This window comes from Taeniopygia guttata, chromosome 1A (assembly GCF_048771995.1).
Source record: "Taeniopygia guttata chromosome 1A, bTaeGut7.mat, whole genome shotgun sequence".
NCBI classification, from domain to species: domain Eukaryota; kingdom Metazoa; phylum Chordata; class Aves; order Passeriformes; family Estrildidae; genus Taeniopygia; species Taeniopygia guttata.
Window position 1 is genome coordinate 11,551,367 of NC_133025.1, and position 19,584 is coordinate 11,570,950.

The 19,584-nt window shown below is 37.4% G+C and overlaps 1 protein-coding gene and 1 long non-coding RNA gene across 14 annotated transcripts in view; one reads left to right on the top strand and one right to left on the bottom strand.

Annotated features, from left to right (window-relative positions):
* The window catches only part of MAGI2 (membrane associated guanylate kinase, WW and PDZ domain containing 2), a 694,323-nt gene that overhangs the window by 461,527 nt on the left and 213,212 nt on the right, over window positions 1-19,584 (top strand). For all 13 annotated transcript variants that reach the window (XM_072919262.1, XM_012568848.5, XM_030263732.4 and 10 more), the window contains 2 exons: window positions 857-1,070; window positions 12,622-12,701. In XM_072919262.1, coding sequence (XP_072775363.1) covers window positions 857-1,070; window positions 12,622-12,701 — 294 coding nt within the window. The remainder of the gene's footprint in view (window positions 1-856; window positions 1,071-12,621; window positions 12,702-19,584) is intronic.
* On the bottom strand, window positions 660-18,603 carry LOC115493510 (uncharacterized). Its single transcript, XR_003958332.4, has 2 exons — window positions 14,817-18,603; window positions 660-943 (listed from the first exon to the last, which is right to left on the bottom strand). It is a non-coding gene; the product is annotated as an uncharacterized lncRNA (long non-coding RNA).

The following is a 19,584-nucleotide window of genomic DNA, read 5'->3' on the forward strand; positions in this document are numbered from 1 at the left end:
TACTAGTTCTCCTAAACTTTTTATCTCTTACCATTGCTTGCCATAATAGCACGTTTATTGATTCTGTAAGTTAATTAAAATCTAGGCCTTTATAAACAGCTTTTTGTTAATTTTTTGTTGCTCTTCTTTCTTGCTGTTGTAAGCATCATTAATTAGAACATTTCACCCAAGCTGTCTTCCACCTTCCTACATGTTTCACACAGGTCTCTGCCTATTTCCTTGTTCTGGGTGCACTGTTAGATCATTTAATAAATTGTCATCTTCTTGAACTTTCCTGTAGACTACAATGTTAACATGTTGAAGCATTTGTTATTGGCTGTGGGAAGCTAAGCTTCCTACAGGTGGCATCAACAATGAAATCACAACCACCTTCTATATGGTTAATATATTGCTATGAGTTGATGGATGTCAGTGGTTTATTTGATATATGGATACACATAAAGCAATTAGTGAACATGCATTTTTACATGAAAATGGTCTGTAGTAACACAGTGGGGCAGTTGTTTTATGGGTATATATATGTGTTTATGGGTATAGCTTGAAAAGTTAAGACATGAGACAGTAGAGCTGCTGGATATGAAGCTGCCTTCTGCTCAGAGCTTACTGCTAGTCTGGAAGGACTCCTGGGACAGAATGAGCCAGAACTCTTTATTAGTCCCTTGTTTCATTTTGGTTTTATTCCTTTATTTTCTTTAATTGTGTTCCAAAGAAAATGCATCATCAGAGGAGCCTTTGTGTAAACCAAACAGAATTTTTCTCTTTATTTCAAGACTTGCAGTTCACAGACACTTGCACCCAGTAAATTCTTCACCATTAACTTGGATATCCAAAACCTGTAATTGTTCTTCTCTTGTAGAATCGAGTGAACATGAAGAGAAGAGTACAGCTGTCTCGGGTGAGGCATCTACCACCCAGCCTTGTCCTGCACCAGGATATGGTCAGCCTGAAGAAGCAAAGGAGGATATGGATGTAACAAAACAGACTAAACCTGAAGAGAATGATGACTTGGGCCCACTGCCTGATAACTGGGAAATGGCTTATACAGAAAAGGGGGAAGTCTACTTTATTGAGTAAGTCTTATTTCTTCTATTTTTAATAGCTGTATTGTATTTAACTGGGTGGGAAAATGGCTTGTATGGTGAAGTGGAGCATTGTACTCCTCCTCATTAAAACAGCAGGAATGTTCTGGCTGTCAGGGCTCCTGAGGGCTGGTGGCAATTCCTGCATTAGTGATTTAGATGGAAGCCTGCTGGGTTTTAAGATAGGTAACTGGTCTGCTTCCTTTGATGGTAGGAATTAAAGCTTTTGTTTCTTCTGTTAAAAGCAAAGCCTTTCTGCTCTTCCAGTGCTTTCTGCTGGGAAAGTAACACAATCACTGTTTTTTTTCCTTTCTTATGTGGACAGAGGTGGAGAGCATGAAGCTTTTTTCCAGTTAAAAGAAAGGAAAATGAATGGACTAAAAACTAGCTAATGAACAGTAGAGGGAGACCATGCTGTATATAGAAATAGTAAAATAAATAAGCGGACTATAAGGAGAATTAGTTATGTGTAGAAACTTCTCCCTGTTGGTAGACTATAGATACCTGTTACTAATTAGTAAACTCATTGAAGTAATGAATATGAAAGTTCTTTATGCTCTATGTGCTCTCATTAAGCTATTAGACAGCTTTCACAGGAGGGCCAGGAGAATGGTGAAGGGTCTGGAGGTTATGAGGTGCAGCTGAGGCCACTTGGTTTGTTCAGCCTAGGGAAGAGGATGCTGGGGGAAGAACACATTGCAGTCTTCAGCTTCCTCATAAGGGGAAGAGGAGGGGTAGACACTGATTTCACTCTTGTGACCAGGGACGGGATTGAAGGAAATGGCCTGAGTCAGGGACGTTTAGACTGGATACCAGGAAAAGGTTTTTCACCACAGAGGGTGGTTGGGCACTGGAACAGGTTCCCCAGGAAAGTGCTTACATCACCTGGCCTGACAAAATTAAAAGGATTTGGACAATGCTCTTGGGCACATGGTGTGATTGGAGTGTCCTGCACAGGGCTGGGAGTTGGACTTGATGATCTTGATGGATCCTTTCCAAATCAGTACATTCTATGTTTCTGTGATTATTGTACATTGCCAGAGTAAAAATACAGCAAGTTTTTGAGTTGGTACAACATTGTGCTCCTGAAAAGAAGAAATAAAATTGAAAAACCAACATTTTCATTAATAGAACTCTACTACAGAGGTAGAAGGAGCCTTTATGTTTGCTTTAAGGAACTGCCTCAGTTTGGAGCATTATCTGTTATTCTGCTTATTAGTAGGTAAAAATAACATTTGGTGGTGTCAATTATGCTTTAAATCCTGTATTTAATTTAAAATGTTGTGACTATCACATGAAGTGTAAACAAATGTTAAGAATAAAGTTTGTGGATGTGACTTTTTAATGAATACTGGCATGACCAACTATAGCTTCTGGCATATACAAGGCTGAAAATAGCAGTAACTATTAAAACATAAGTGTGTTTGCTGAAAAGGGCAAAAATATGCTTATTCTAGAAAAAGAATAATTATAATAGCTTTGTCCAAGCAAGCAGAGAAGAGATAGGATAACCTCAGGGCTAGTGGAAACCCTTGTTTCCTTCTTACTTTACTCCCAAATTTAATTTTTCCATACATATTGAATGATCTGACAGAAAACAAACTGAATTATATGGCACTTTTGTTTTACTTGTAACAAAAACCTGTGGTACATTTTGGGGACAGGGGAAAGGATAATGAGTAGATCACTAACACACCAAACTGAGAGAGTAGTAAATACTGCAGGAGGTAATTTAATAGAAAATAAATATATATTTTGTAACAAATACAGTGAATGCAAATAGCCCTGATGCTCTACAGAGCAGCCATTGCACTCCTCAAATTCCTTTAATGTTACAGCTTGCTTCCTTTCCTTGAAATGCTCTGGTTTACACTGCAGTTCTGACAATGCTCATCATTCACTTCCACTAAATGAATGTTATGTAAAGCAAAGAAATCAATCAGAGGTGCAGGCTGGATAGAAGGGTTGTTGTAAAGGCTTCTTGCTTTTGGGATTATATTCTTGAACAATGTGTTTGCAAAAAAAGTGCAATTACATGTCTGTAAAAATACTAGTTTATTTGCCAGAATCCTAGCAAAAGGAACAACTCTCTGATCATTTGAGTTTTCACACTGCACAGTCTTTTCAGGGTTAAGTAGGAATGTAATGCTGTGGGGATGCTGTTAAATTGCCTCTTTGTTTACAAGTCACTTTGGTTAATGGCATGAAGAGACTCCATTTGCTTTCACAAAAAAACGGAAAGATAAAAAGACAACAAAAACCTATTTGTCTAACAACATCTCCCTGAACAGTAGTAAAGATTGTACTAGATTATTAAATAATAGATGAAAAACAAACATTTTTAAAGTGTACATCACAATAAGTGGGGGAAAAAAAAGCCACACTAGGCAGCATCTTTTATTGCTTTATTTCAGGCTCATGTGAATTGTGCCTTTAAACGCTAAAGCCTTCCAGCAGCAAACTATCTCAAGTTCCAGGTTGTCACAGGTATACCCAAAGGTCTTAGATTTCATGACAGCATTTTCTTTCATTCATTCACCTCAAACTAACCTCTAAAATTCAGATGTGATCTCACTTATCAAAACTGCTATCAGAATAGTGTGGTGTGGCAGATTTACAGTGAGAGAGGAAGTGACTTCATAAGGGGAAAGATAATTGTCTATAGACAGGATTATTTATTTGTTAATCATTAATGGTTCAGTTAACTTTTTGTAAAGCACAGTGGAAGGAACTTCCTCTGCCTCAAGGACTACAAAGACAAAAAAAAAATATCATCTACCAGAGTCACTGAATGATTCAGAGGATGGTTGTATTTTAGAGCATGTCTTGGTCTGTTTCTTTCTTTTGTTCCCTTTTTGACATAGATGCATGACCTTATGTTTACCTATTTTAGCATTCACAGACAGAACATGAGCATCTCTTCTTGCAACATAATTCTTACCAGTGTTTTTCAGGAAGAGCTACTTAAGTACATTTCTTGGGCTGTTTCCAGCCTCCCTTACATATGAATCTGAATTTCCAAATGCAGGCACACACTACACAAATAGGACTTCATCTCTTACATTTGGTTTCACTCAGAACATATGCTAATGAGAATATGCAATAATTAAAGACTGTATATAAATCGGAATGCCATCAAAAAATGCTCCAGTTTTGCTCCTTCTTTCATGCTTTAAATATGGCTGATAAGTGCGGCATATTTTGGCATACTTAAATAAATCATTGTCGTCACTGATTTTCAGCTTTTCCCTCTCCAAGGGCTAAGGAAAGGCTGTGATTCCGCATAGCCTCCAGACCTTGCCTTGCCAACATCTCTCAAACCACATACTAGGGACCCAAATTTATGTTGTTCCCACAAAGTCAGCAGATCTGGTTGTTAGATCCCAAGCAATCAGTCTTTGCTGTGTTGGTCCAGTGCAATGCCAAAGCAAAGAAAGGACCAGGATTCTAGGTGCATGTGCAGTCAGCCTGAAATGTGGCCCTCACCCAACTATCCAGCTTCAACCATTATTACATCGTAGACTGTCCTGTATAGTTGGCTGTACAATTTAATACTCTTCTAGAAAAGGCAGAATTGGTTTTCTCTCTCTGCAGCCTTCTCTCCACACATAGGCAGAAGAACTCTGAAAGGGCTGCAGGGACAGTAGGAGATGAAACCTAAAGCTATTTGACTCTATACTGTTCTAAAGCATCTATGGTTTCCTTTGCTTATACTACATTAATTGTTTTCTTAGTGGAGAAAAGTCTAGAATAAATGCAAACCACAATAGAACATCTTTAAAGGATTTTTGTTTTACTTGTGTTGATGAATTTTAGAAGAATGTGGCCACACAAGGTTTAACAAACCACTTTTCCAGTACATCTTGCAGACATTTAGCCTCTTACTACTTCAACACCTGCTTCTTAAAACAGCATAGTCAGCATTGCTTTTTGGACCTGTTGCAGTATCTTTTCTAGTTGCTAAATTTTTTTTTCTTTATGAAAGTATCATAAAAGACTGAAAAACAGCTACAAAATAGTCTTTTGCCAAGGACTCTCCTTTTCACTGTGAAAAACAGCCATTAAGTTTTTTAATACAGCTGGTGCAATTTCAGGTGATATCTGAAGACTACAGCTACCAGAATATTGCAATGGACTTCACTGGGATCAGTTTTTCTTCATAGTAGTTTTTTTTCTTTCCTTAGGGCAGGAAAGTTTTTTGACTGCAGGAATAACATTTATCACAACATCTTGTTTACCTGAAGAACCATGATATATTTAGTTGTTCCTGATTGCTCCATCAGTTCACCATCACAAAGCAGGATATTTTAGTTAAGCCTGGATACACCATTGCTATATTTTATGCTAGAAGATAATAAAAGTACTGGGTAGAAGTATACCCTTCTACCTGCTCAAGCTTACTTTTATAACCTGTAGTAACTATGGGAACTTTTATAAGTTAGTTCAGCACTTCTGTGAGTATGTTACATCATCAGGGTATCAGTCTATAGCACTGAAATATTTTGCTTGTCTGGATATTTCTGCTACTTGAATTAAGTAGCAATTAGGATGCAGATTTTTTTTTCGTATATGGCTATAAAATTCGCTTCTGATGGGATTTTTCTTTGGGAAACAAACCATCTTGTATCAGTATGATACATTGTATAGATAATTCTGATCCATCAGGGGTCTTGTGAACATCATTATAATTGTATGTATTTGGTTTTCTATGTTTATATGTTGGATTGGATCTGTCAGTTTTGGTCAGCATAACAAATCAGATTTCTAATGCACTTTGGACTTCAACATGACATACGGCAGGACAGGCAGCTAAAAGAAACCAAGAGGGATCTTTTCTCCTGAGATCACTTCCCTGCCTCATGACAAGTTAATTAGAAACATGAAGAAGGTAGAACTGGAAAGAATTTGTGGAATGCAGAATTCTTTTTTTTTCCCTCTTGTCTGTTGATGTTATGAAGACATTATCAGTCTGTACTAGTGGTGTGCTGTCCCTTGCTCTCACTTGCTGTTTTTATCTCTGCTGACATCCAGGTCAAACTGCCAGCTTAACTTGTCTTGTCTTTCCTTACTTTCTTATTTCTAGTCTTTTCCCCAAAGGTCTCTGCTGCTGTGCTCTGCAGAATTAATCTTCCAGCACATTTCCTCTGATATTTGTAGTGTTGTTATAACTTTTCTCCTTTGTATTAATTGAACTAGAAGAATCAGCTCACCTGGCTTGCCATATAGCATTAGATATCTCATGTAAACCAGTTGTCAAGCCTCTTTCTGTGGTCAATGGAGAGAGATAATTACCTCTAGAGGCTGATTCATCCTGTCCATATATAAGGGCAGAATTAATTTGCCAAAATACAGCTGCTTCAACCAGTAAATATGTCTCCAGATATCCAAAACTATGTCTGCAGTAGTATGTAATTTGTGTCAGGAGTAGGCTTTTGAAGGAAATCTTTTTGTTTTCATACACTACGATTTGGCTCACATTTCAGTGTACCCACACTGGATTCCTTTCAGATTAAATGGAAAAGAAAGTTGATCTCTGGGAGTGCCTCTACAGCCTCTGGACCCTGAACTTCATCCATGAGACCAGATTTGAGTTAAAACCAGTCTGAGCTCCTTCTGACTGAAACCATTTCCATATCTAAATTAGCAATACCAGAAGACTGCAGAGTGAAACTCTTGGTGCTGATGACCCAGCAGCCACAGCTTCTCGATCTTTTCAGGTGCCATGGGCTGCATGCCTGTGAATGTAGTACATAGGTGACTCCTGCTGTGCAGCTTTTGGTTTAAATTCAAGTGAAGAGCTTACAAGAGTGGAGAACACTTAGTGTGAAAAAGAAGATAACTGAGAGAGATTAATTGGAAAAGTGACCTCCTGATCCAAGGTAAAGCACCACTGTAGAGGCACAGTAACAGCCCAAGACCTCTCCATTATCGTGACAGATATGACATAGAACTTGTCAAAACCAAGTTCTTCTTCTGGAGGACAGCCAGAGGGCATTGGAGAGATGATATGACCAGCATTATGTCACTTAAGAGCATATGGTTAGGTGGTTCTGCTGGATGATATGTAAGATAAATTATTCTGTATAGGTGTCTCTCCCTTGAAGAGAGATGAATCCTACACAATTAGCTAGATAATTTTTGTAGTCACATGAGATGAAGCCCATTCTTTGTCAGAAATTAAACTGCTTCAGTCAAAGAGAATTGCTTCAACAGCAGAAATTACCATAGGAAACTTTAGGCATTTATATCTTCCCCAAAAAGTCATGCAAAAGCATCTTCTGCTGCTGTGAATGCCTAGAGGCAGTGCCACTGTCTCTAGGCTGAGTGCATAAGTGCTTATCTACTGCCCAAGGCCATCTAAGATTCACAGGATGGGAACTCCCAAACCTGGGTCTCTTAAGGGCCCAGAACTCTGAGCACATGGTGAAATGCAAGGCAAGCTGGCAGTCACAGCTGCTGCCATGCAAACCACTGCCATACGACAACTTCCTTTTGTCTCTGTTCCTACAAATGTGCAAGGGATTTAGGCAGAATCCCACATGGATGGGTTGCAAAATTGCTGGTTTCCTATCTGTGTCACTCCACACAAAAATTACTTGAAGATCATTATTGTGCCACTTGAAAATCTCTGCAGATAAGCAATGCTTCAGCCTAAAGAAAAAGGTGTGAGGAGTTAGCATTACTGAAATTAGGATATTACAGTGTATTGTGGTTTTCTTCTTGTATGCTCCCCTTTGCTCAAGTTATTAGATCAAGGACGAGTTTAAATGTAATGTGTTCACAATAAAAACCCAAACAAACCCATATGTGCTGCCCCAAACACACTGAACCAATGCCCATTTTGAAATGCTTTCCACAATAAGATGCCAGTTACATACCTTGTAAGATGCACAATTTAGACTAGGTTTGCAGTGCTTTTAAAAGACATTAAGGCTATTCCTGTCAGTAAGTACTTTCTGTATTTCCTTCAAAAATGTTTCAAGAGATTGCCTGCAGGCTTTGTTAGTACAAGAAGCTTTATCTGTCCAAGTGCTTTAAACTGACAGTTTGTTAACACAAATCTATTATATTAAAATCTTAAGTAAAATCATATACTGTCTAACAAATAATTATAATAAAAAGATAAGACTTTGTTAGATAAGAAAAGCCACACTCCTAGTGTTTTTTTACTTCCTAAAGATATTGAGTAGTATCCAGTGAGATTCCCAGAAAACCTCTGGTCCTGGTACCCAGCTCCAGAGCTATTAACAGGGAACAGAGCTATTTAAACAGTCTATGTGAAGTCTTAAAAGCAGACCTACAAAGAAATTCTGGAGAAGAACATGAGTCAAGGCTTCTGGGAAGTATTCTGTGCTTTCTTTCACTCCTTGTTTCACTCTTCACCCAGTCAAAGAACATTTTTTCCACATATATTTAAAATTGTATGCAACTAATACCAGATTACTCTGATTATAATAAAGTGCTAGGTGCAAATACTTGGAAAAGAGTGAGGATTTAAGTTCGTTTAGCAGTAGTTATTTTATTGACTTTTGGCTAAAATATTAAGCTTCACTGCTTTACTGAATGACCTTAAAAAAAAAAAAATCAACAACTGCAATGCACTTCAGGCCTATAAGCCTATAAGCCGTTTCTATTTTGTACATAGGGAACACATTTGGATGAATTTTAAAAAGTTATAACCTTTCCATGCTTTAGCTGCTTGAAGCAGGACCAAAGGGATCCATTTGTAAAGGAAATTTTGCTTTCAAATTTCAAGAATTAGGATTGTACTGTTGATTTTTAGAGAGATTCTAAGACACGCATTGTTGATTTGCCAGCACTTATCTCAATAGTCCTAACTAGTAATCAAAATCATTGAAATTATGGGCTTTCTAGACATGTTTTTAATGATAAGGTATAGTTATTGCCAAGTAATGAAGCATTGGTCGGTGTAAGATGTTGCTGGAGCCACAGCTGTATTTCTCACGGGATGCTTTTGTGCATCACTTTGTTCTTGTTCCATCACTGACGACTCCAAATGCCTGTTTGAGAGAACTGCTGCGGAAATTCGTCTGCTGTTTATCCATAACTAATCTTTAAACCCCCAGCCCCTTTTCCTTCTGGTCTGTCTACAAGACTTCCCAAGTGGACACACATGATTATACCTAGTGATAAGGTAGGCAAGTTATGCCCTTTACAAGGTTTTTTTAGTGCTTAAGCATTCAGTGTTCACAGCCTATGCAGCAGATTTGTGTTAATGTTATTTTTGCCATTAATGTTAATTTGACAAATTTATTTTTCTTTCTGTCTCTTCTCCCATGGTTGAAGCTTTCCTATCAAGACTTCCTTTAAATTTTATTAAAAACAGTTTAGAAGATAAAGGTTGTCTCCCTTTAGCTTTTACACATCCTAGTCCTTTGCAGAGCTGAAGAGGGAATAGCTGACACAAGGGAGACTGGAAGAATACCCTGCCAAGTAAACCTCCTATGCAGGACAGAAGTAGAGATGCATAAAAACCACAATGCTGTACTCCAGGGCTACTCATTTCCCTCTTTTACTGAAAGCAATGTATATCCTCCTTGAAGGAGTGTTTGTGTGCTGTATACCTGGCTGCTTAAGATGATCCAAGCAAACACTAGGAAGACACTGGTGGTACTGTGGAGGTGTTAGAAGTCAGGTGGGGTTGATTCTGCCTTCTTTGAAGTCCTGCTTTCAGAGCAGGAAAGAATTTTTTACCCACTAGAGTACTTGTCTAGAAGCCTTTGAAGTCCCATTGCTAGAGTTGTTTAGTCCCACTGCATTGAATGTTTAGTACAGATTCTAAAGTGGAGAGGCAGGGCAAAAGAAAAGGCACAGCAAGGAAAAGAGAGATGAATTTCAAAAGGTTATTTGCTCCTGCAATTATTTGTTACAGACAAAAGTTCTTGTGGATGAGTTTTGCTTTTTCTAAGTAGCTGAACGGGTTTAACAGATATCACCTAGAAGAGGATATTGAGTGCTCTAAGAACTGATCTAAATGAAATATCATCTCCATTCTATGAAATCTCACTGCAGACTGAAGGATCACTCTTCTATTGGAAGAGCTGTTGATTTTTTAGGTTTTTTATGGTTTTATTTAAAGTGACCATCTTGCACAAAACTGGGACATCAGTCCTGCTGGGTTTGTGGAAGCCCCATTTATGCTAAAGGGAAAACTGCTTTCTGTTCTCAGTTTCAACTAAAGCCTTGAAGGTTGTAATTCAACTAATTCACATTTTTAAATATCAGTATTGAATTGGGCTTGTTTCCAGCTTGGCACCTGTCTTTGCAGATACTTGAAAACTCTTTCTAAAAATATTATAGGGGGTTTTCAGGGCTGGTGAACCTGCCTGGTCTGATGGGTGCACATTGGCCAGTTGACTTGCAACAGAGCTGGCTTTTAGTATTGCTGCTGTCAGTGGCTTGTTTGGTGGCTCTGGACAGTAATTTCATGACTCTGTGATTCCATTTTCTTGCCTCTAAAACAGGGATGGTTATTTTTATTTCCTTTGCAAAATGCTTTGAGATTTGCTCTATACCACAGCAAACATTGCTAATAGTAATCATGTACATTGCTATTTTAAAGTCATAGGAAACTATCTGTGATCTAATTTGGTCCCTGCAGTCAGTGGGGGTCCCTAAAATAATTCAGAATTAAGATCTGGGAGAGAGTGGCTGTTGTCCAGACATGCCCACACTCCAGAGATGCAGCTGCAGCTCCCACAGGAGTGTCCAAGCTCGCTCTGAGCTCTGGCACTGCTAGCAGGGTATCCTTGGTGGTGTGGAGCTCAGCATGGGCTGCTGGATGCACCCAAGGAGCTCAGTGGATGGGTGCTGGGGTGATGAGCCCACGCTGAGCTCCATCCTGCAGCACTGACACTGCTGGAGCATCTCCCCCACTTAAAGCTAGCTCAAGTATGTCTGCACAAGCTGTGGTTGGGCTGTGACTGCAGCATAAAAATGCACCCTACAGGAGACCACAGGCAGCCAGAGCTTCTGAGAAAGTGTCTGAGTTACATTTGCAATCAAGCACAGGCTGCTGGCATAATTTCAAATTCATCTTACCTTTGGCTCATCATTCTTCGTACTCTGCAAATATAGCTCAGCTCTCAAAGGGAAGGGTTTGTTTATCATCTTCACCTGTCATGAATGGTATTCTAGACTAGATAATGCTTTTAAGAAAAAATCATTTAAATGCCTCAATTTTCTTTTTCGTTGCCATTTTATCCATACATAACTCTGCTGTACCTTCTTTCCCATTCAAAATGTGGAGGAAGCTTTAACATGGTGACAGTTCTGCTGAGAAGTAGGTACTGTCACTGTTTTGAGAGAGAGAGAGAGAGAGAGAGAGAAATTGAGGCAGCGGAAAATTTATCTGCCATGGAAGACAAGGTGGGAGAAGGAATTGGTTCTATTTATTTATTTTTCCCTAAAAAAACAGTGTTGGGATCACATGGACTGTAGCAGTAACTAACAAACTCACAATTACATCCTAATCATTTTTTTGCTAGGTCCCCTGTTTTTGTACACCTTATACCAATGCTTATAAGAGAAGTCATAAGCACACTTTAAAATGACACAGCAACTTAATAGTAAACAAAATAATTCAGTATTGTATGGAATGAGCTACCTCCTAGGATGTCTCAGATAAATAAAACATGGGTTAGAAGTGTCTCTGAATGATGGTATTGTAGGAAAGGCATCTCAAAAAATCACAGAGTAATGATCACATAATTTTCTGCTTTATAGTCTTCTTTAATATATTTACAATATTTGGCTCCAAATTTCATTGCTTATGGTAAGGTATACATTGAAAGGATCTGGCTTTAAGTCTCATTAGCTGTGCTAAGTATCAATTCATTTGGCAAAATAATCTCCCAGAAAACAATTTTTGCCAGTTCAGTACTCTTTGATGGCTGATTTCTCAAAGATCTATTCTGAGTATAGAAAGGAGCCACATGATTCATTCAGCTTGTGCATATCTATTTTATCTCTATAGGAGGATTATATATGGAGAGATAAAGGTTCGTTAAACAAAGTATCATTAATCACCCTGTCCGGAAATGTAGACTTTGCAGGAGCATGCTGTAATTTGCATCACTTTTGCTGTGCCTTGTCACTGCTGCTGGAGAGAAATAACAAACCTGTATTTATGAAAAGGACAGGTTTAAGATGAAAATAATTCTATCCGAAAACTGTGAGAATGGTACAAAATCCTGTCGCCTGCACTCGATCAACGGGAGAACACTGTATTTGTAATAAATTCCTTTTGCTCTGGATGAGTTCTGCATTTTCAATGAGGTTAACTTGGCAACATTCTAGTTGATTTTAATAAAAATAGCTGCTTTGAGGACAGGGAGCTGAGGTTGCCAAATTTACAACTGCCTTGCACAATTACTCTTACACCTCCTTCAGGGCTACTTAGAACCAGTAAGCAAATTAAGTGTATCGATTGCAATTTTGTTGGACTAACCCTTTTTTCTTAAGGAATAAACTTGATTCCTTTCAGTATGTGTCTGCTCAGAGTGATCTCTTTTCTTTTCAGCCATAACACAAAGACAACATCATGGCTGGATCCACGACTTGCGAAAAAGGCTAAACCTCCAGAAGAGTGCAAAGAAAATGGTAGGTGATTAAGTTTTCCTTGCTGCTCAGAGGGGATTTTCCTTTGTGTGTGTGTGTCTCTTTCAGTTCTTACAAAAATCAGGCATTTGGGGGAATGATGAAAGGTGTTTAATTGCTGCTTTGGTTAGAAGCCATAAGTGATACCAGTTCTCAGTGTGCCATGTGTTTCTGCTTTTTATTCCCCTTTCTGATGCTATCCAAAGCTGAGGATCACAAGTGTGTTTTCTGCCTGTTGTGTGTGTGACTCCGGGACTGACCCTCTCCCTCATCTCCTACAGAGAACTTTGGTCTGCAGAACAGAATCCTTTTCAGATTCTGAGCTTTTAATCTACAGGCGATTCAATGCATAAGGGAAACTAGCAGCACCGTGGGAATATGAATATTGTTTGATTTGTATTTAAAGGTACAGTGCTATGCTATTTAATAGCCAATTTAAACAAAATAGTGTCTGATAAAACAGGGTGTGGGAGGGAGAAAAGAGATCAGCGTCTGTCAGAGTTCAAGGCTGGATTTGGGGGGTACTACTTTGCTAATGCTTTAAAATTTAAAAGCATACATACTGCTGAGGATGCTTAAAGGAGCTGTAGCTGCTTTGCAGGAGAGATTATTATATTGACAGATTCAGAGATTTGAAATAATACAAATCATATCAGTATAATTTATATTTTTTCTCTGGTAAAGTTTATCAGTATTTAAAAGCATTTAATAAAATCAAGACAAGAATGTGTTGTAATCAATCTGTTTCTGATAAAGATTTTTTTCATTGTTTTATATTTCCATGTCAGTTCGATTATCAGTTAAGATGTTATGAGCTCTAAAGACTGCTACTTATTTTATTGTTGTGAGATACAGAGCATTAAATGCATGCATTCTACATGCATTAATTCAAAGCATTTTTAAATATTTTAGATGTATTTATAAGCTTTCATGTACCGCATCTGATTTATTTTAAATTTTACAAAATACATTCATTTGGTTAATATAAATATGGTAAACAGAAAAGAAATTCAAGGCTGATTAGGAGATCACTGAGGAGTCACTGGCTGTATGAATTGCAGGGTCAGTGATTTGGTAAAAAATGTTCCTGGGTTGGATTTTTTTGTAAATGGCTTTCTTTTGAAAGATTGCTATACTCCAAAAATAGCTTCCTTATTTCAGCAGCAATTCTGACGTTCTCTTCTGACATCAGAAATTACATGTCTGAATGATTTTGTGATGCTTATTCTAGCACGGACAGCACGAGCTCCCAGACTAAATTCTACAGTGATTACAATAGAGGTCTGATACTGAAACAAAACAAGGGCACAGGAGCTTTGCTTTCTAAATCTCTCACATTACTTATATGAACCTATATCTTAACCTGCTCCTTAGATAATATTAATGGAAAAAGCAGGGAAGAAAATTACCAATATCCGTGGAGTAACATTGCACAGAGTTACTTGGAGTAAATATGTGTTGTTTGGGTTTTTTTTCCCTTTTTCTGTTAAATGTATACTGAGATCAGAACAGCACCGAGATATGAAAAAAATACCTAAGTTTCTGAAACAATTTAAAATTAAGATCAGTGCATTAAAGAAAAAACATTATTTTATAGGTATTTGACTACTGAATTACTGAATCACTATAGTATGCTGCTGGGTCATGTTGCTCTTTTAAGGTTGTTCAGCTCATTAATGCAAAGTACTTGGAGTGATGCATAAACGACTTTAGGAAGAGATTTTCTGTTCTTAAAATGATTGTTCTTCCAACATCCTATCTTTTCTAAGGTTCTTCTGTTTTTCAAAAGTGTCATTCTTTTTTTTTTTTTTTTTTTTTTTTTTTTTTTAAATCTAATACCTGCAGAGGAAAAAGTTCTTCAGAATCACTTACATGCTTTAGAATGACTGTACCTTGCCATGCATGTCCAACACAAGGAACTTCATTATAGCACACAGGGATTTGTAATTTTTGTTTAAATTTAATCTAACTTCAATAATTAATTTCAGCTATGGCTTGGTAGACTTTTTTATGCCAAACGTCTTTTCTGTTACACTTTGTGATTTATTCTGGCATATTTTACTCAAAGAAATAAAATTTAAGAAAGACATCAGTGTTTAGATAGGAAATGATACCTACCTTAATGCTTTATCACTACATGCATAACTCTTGCTTTTCATTGACATTCATTTTGCCACATCTGAAACTTGTATTGATTCTCTGAGATACATTGTGATGTCTTTATCATCGACCAGATTCTGCTATCAGGTTTTGATTGTGAAGAACCCAACTTTTGTGTTCCCCTTTCAGTGCAAATCCTGACAAATCCTCCTTCTTCATTCTGCCCCCAGCATACAGTTTCCACAGCAGACAATGTCCAAGCAGAGCACGATATCAGAGTCCTGATGTTCTGGGCTGGTGGCATTGAGGGCCCCTCTGCTCCAGGCATTTCTTCTCTTCCACTTTCTGCTCTTCAATGCTCCTTTGACAAATATGATTTCTTCATTATCTCTGGCTTTGTAGCTGCAAATCCCAGAGCTTGCTCATTTCCTTTCACAAAATCTGAATCAGCCTTCCAGCACATCCCTCCTCTTAAAAAATTTTCACATGCTTTTGCCAAGAGATTGACAAGCTCTACCAAGTTAAGCTTTCTTCACCTACATGCTGTGGACTCATTCTGTTTTTCTTTAATGATACCTGCTGCTCTAAATCCCTTTGTAGGTCAGGAGATTTTAATGATTTTTGATGATCTTTATTTCTGTATCTCTGTTGTGAATTTCTGTGTGAGTTTCAGCAAATTACTTAGACTTTTGCTCTATCAGACCTACTTAGATGGCAGGACTTTGAAGCAAGAACTGCCTCTTATGCTCTGTTCTTATGGTGCCAATCTGAGTTTCATAATAGCAATAAGCTGAAATAACTTCTACAATAACAGCTGCAATTTTGTACACATTGCTGATTTTCTCCAGAAAATCTTGACCTTAATAGAAATAATTGTTTGTTACCTGCTGAAAATATAAGTTAAATATTTTTTGTTTTCTGAATTTAAATACTACTTTTACTTTTTTTTCACATCAAAATTGGTTAAACAATTATGATGTGTAGAGTAATAGAGAAGTTATAGTTCTGCCCCCTTTGCATCTGTGAGCTAGATTCCTTCATTGCTAAATTTCTGTAAAGTCATAAAAGTCATATAACATAGCAGATTCACAGGCTTTGCATGATTACAGGTATGTTATGTGAGCGGTCTTCTAATTGAGTCTGTTCTTCAGCAGAGAATATGGAAAAGAATGATGAGTCCATAAGGCATTAAGAAACATAGTTTTATATTGAAAGGCAACTCATCTGTAATGACATGAAATATCACAGGTTTTAGAAAGTTCATTTTTAATTAAGAAATGTAGCAAGTAATTTTTTCAAATTATTTAATTCATTTTAGGGAACTTTTATTCTGGAGAAAAATCAACAATTTCTCCTGAATCCAATTTGGGAAATTTCCTGGGATCAAATATGTAAAGTTTCACTTATTTCCTGTAAAAAGTTCACTCATTTCATTAGTAATCTATCCCAAGCCATAGTTTCTATCACTCTTAACCCTCTCTTTCTTTTTATGTCTACCCCCTATCCCCTAGTTTTCAAATATGAGTAGGCCTACAACTGTAAATAAAACTTTGATTTCACCTAGCATTCATCCATCATCTGTCTTTCCATCTCCTCTACACCCACCAACTTGACTGCAAAATATAGATATTTATGTAGGGTGAGCCGAGTTGCCTTTATACTTCATTGACTGCTAATGTCAGCTCTGCTTTGGCACTTGGAGGACACAGACACCTGATTCACCTGTGAAAACACCTGTATGCAGACAGGCTGCTGCTTTCAGTGTCTTCATGTTGAACTGAACCCCACCCCATCCCATTTTGTTGGGTTGTGTATTCCCCATTCCTGCAGTCGCAGGTGGTACCTTTGATGCCCCACACAGCTCTTCCTCAGAATTCCTCATTGGTTACCTGATTCCTTACTGTGCTGCAGTAAGATGTACCAAACTTTCATATTGTTGTTTTACAGATGCATTTGGGCATAGGCATGCTGGTTTTATGGCTAAGGCATTACTTCTTGATTCCCTTGCACACATTTCTTGCTGGAAGCCGTGTAGAGAACTTTTATCTTACACGGATACTGTTTGTGTTTTCTGATACCTATAACTTGTAGAGGATAAATACTTTCCTACAAATAGTTTTTTATTTGGATGTTTTTACTTAGAACTCACTTTTGCAGATTATTAACCCCATTTGAAGTATTATTTAATCAGTTTTGTAATGGAGCTGGCATTACTTGTAATAATATTGATCACAATTAATTTTTTTCTGTCATTTTTTGACATATTGAGCATGATTTTCTCTGCTTGCATTTTCAATTTGCATTAATTAAATCATAACAAAATATCTTGAACTGTTATGACCTTTGGAAGGGCATTTCATGCTGGCAACACCATCTGGGCATTCATTGACCAAAACATTCTTCCATGCCAAACTTATAATAATGCTAATAAAAATAAGAAAAGGGTCACCTCATTCCTGGGAGTTCAGAAGACACTTCTCTGGACAGCCTGGTTCTGTGACACAGCTTATAAGAGTAATTCTTCATCCTTGGATAAGTTTTAAGACAAAATAGCTGTCCACATGTACATACCTTGTCTGGCTGTGTCCCGGGCAGCATTCTGGTGTCTCCCTGGGAGAGGTCTTGCTGCAGTGAAGCTTCCTTGGAGGACACTTACCAGTGTGAGAGATAAGTCCTTTGAGCTGTAATGGACTACTGATCATTAATTACTTTGCCTTCAGAACCATTACAGTTTCTCACAGTCTTCAGCCATACAAATCCCTCTAGAGTGCTAACAGTAATCTTAAATAGAATTGGTAATTACAAGGACAAGGAGTAAAAGTAGAGAAAAAAAAAATCCTATTTTCCTTGATTATTTAGTGAGTATTTGGCTCTCTTGTACTCACTGCTCCCACTGCTCACCCAGATAGTGCATTTGAATAGGGAGATGCCAGGGACCCAGAGGCATCCCACAGCTGCACAGCACACAGACTGCAAGGATCCCTGTTTTTGGAGGTAGTGTCAACCTATAGTAACTCTTCCAGCAATCTGAGGATGTTACACGTTGCTAAACGCAGGTTGAGGAAGCTGCTGTCTTGTCCCATGGTCTTCCATGAGGAAAAGCACAGGCTTTCATTCCAATGCTTCATGATGATATGAAAACAAATCACTTCAAATTTCTGAGTTTTATGAAAGAGGGTTATTTAAACACACCTTTCATGTGCCTTTAAAGATTATTTGCCTGTAAAGTGGACTGAGATTCACAGCTGAAAAGGTTCATAGAGATATGAAATATTGTTTTTGCTAATGGCCCTTTATGTGTAAAGTATTATAACATGTATAACAAATGCCCCCTGTAAGGAACACAGCATATTCATCAGTGGTGTAAGATACAGTGAATAATGCATTTTCCAACAGCAATAAAAGTTTACTATTGTTTTTAAGACCTTTTTAAATTATAATTTAATTTCAGAATAAATAAACACATTCACCAGTGACATACCCCAAAACAAAGCCAGCACACTGGAGCTAAATGATAGTACAGTTTAAACTGCTACTGAGAGGTGGTCCAAGGCTACATGAGCACTACAGAATGACTATGGTAGCTCGAGTTCCTGCTGGAGCTGCTGAAGCTACTCACATCCAGTTTCTGAGAGAATCTCTTTTTCATTTTGTTGCCAAGTTAAATGGCTAAGCTTAAGTAGTTTTCAGCTAGAATGTGTAATGAAATTTAGAAAGGGAGGGAGAGAGAATTTGTAAACTCATCAGGAGAAAGAGCACCAGAGTTTTAACAATTCACATCTTTAATGAGCTATAAATTGGATTCTACTCACCACTGAATCAAGTAGCAAAATTCTCATTGTCAGCACGAGGTTGGTTTTTGCCACTAAAATGCAAACAACATGTGGTATGAGAATAGAGGTGTCCTGAAATATTCCTATAAGGACTGTTGAAAGAAATGGTCCTGTCTTTTCACACAGAAAAGAATTCACACCACCACATTATGCAAAGATAAAGGCCTTAATGCCAGTAAAGAACAAAAGGTTGTAATTCCTTCTGAAACATGCACCTTGTTTAATCATAGGTAGAAATCAACGTACATGATTTTTTATCCTATTCTCTCTATAGCCTTAATACTTAAGTCTCTGACTTCTAAATGGCAATGAAGCATGATAGATTTAACAAGGAGGGGCTTGTGAGATTATATTCATTACAATATGGCCAGTTACCTTTGCCTTTATTATTTCTTCTCTCTCTGATTTTTTATGAAAGCTCTCATTTTGAACAGAGATCATTAATGAAAAATGAATGTCAATCTTCTCCTTTTTAAAATTATTCTTCATAATCATCTCATTTTGAATTTCACCAAGAAAGTCAGCAATTTTATTAAATTTAGAAGCCAAATTTTGGTGTTCTTTGATGGAAATTTTGACTTGTTGCAAAAAGTGGTTGGCTATTTCCTGGCAATCATTTTGAAGTCCATTGCTGCCAAATAAGAAATACAATGACTTGCTAAAATCCCTAGTAACACTTGTTATTTTGAAGATAGCTTTAAAGATACAGTATTTGTCATTAATTCGAAACATTCCTTGACTGCTGTTCGCTTATAATGCATTACAATTAAGGAGATGTATCCAAATCTTTCTGTTCCATTAGCGGTTGATCTTCACAAATACAATTACCTCAGGGTTTTGTCTTAATATTTAGTGAATTCATTGTATTTATGGTATTTATGGTTTCCATTTCTTTTTCTTTTTTTTTTTTTTTTTTTTTTCAGTATACTTTAAAAAAGGTCTCAATTATTTTG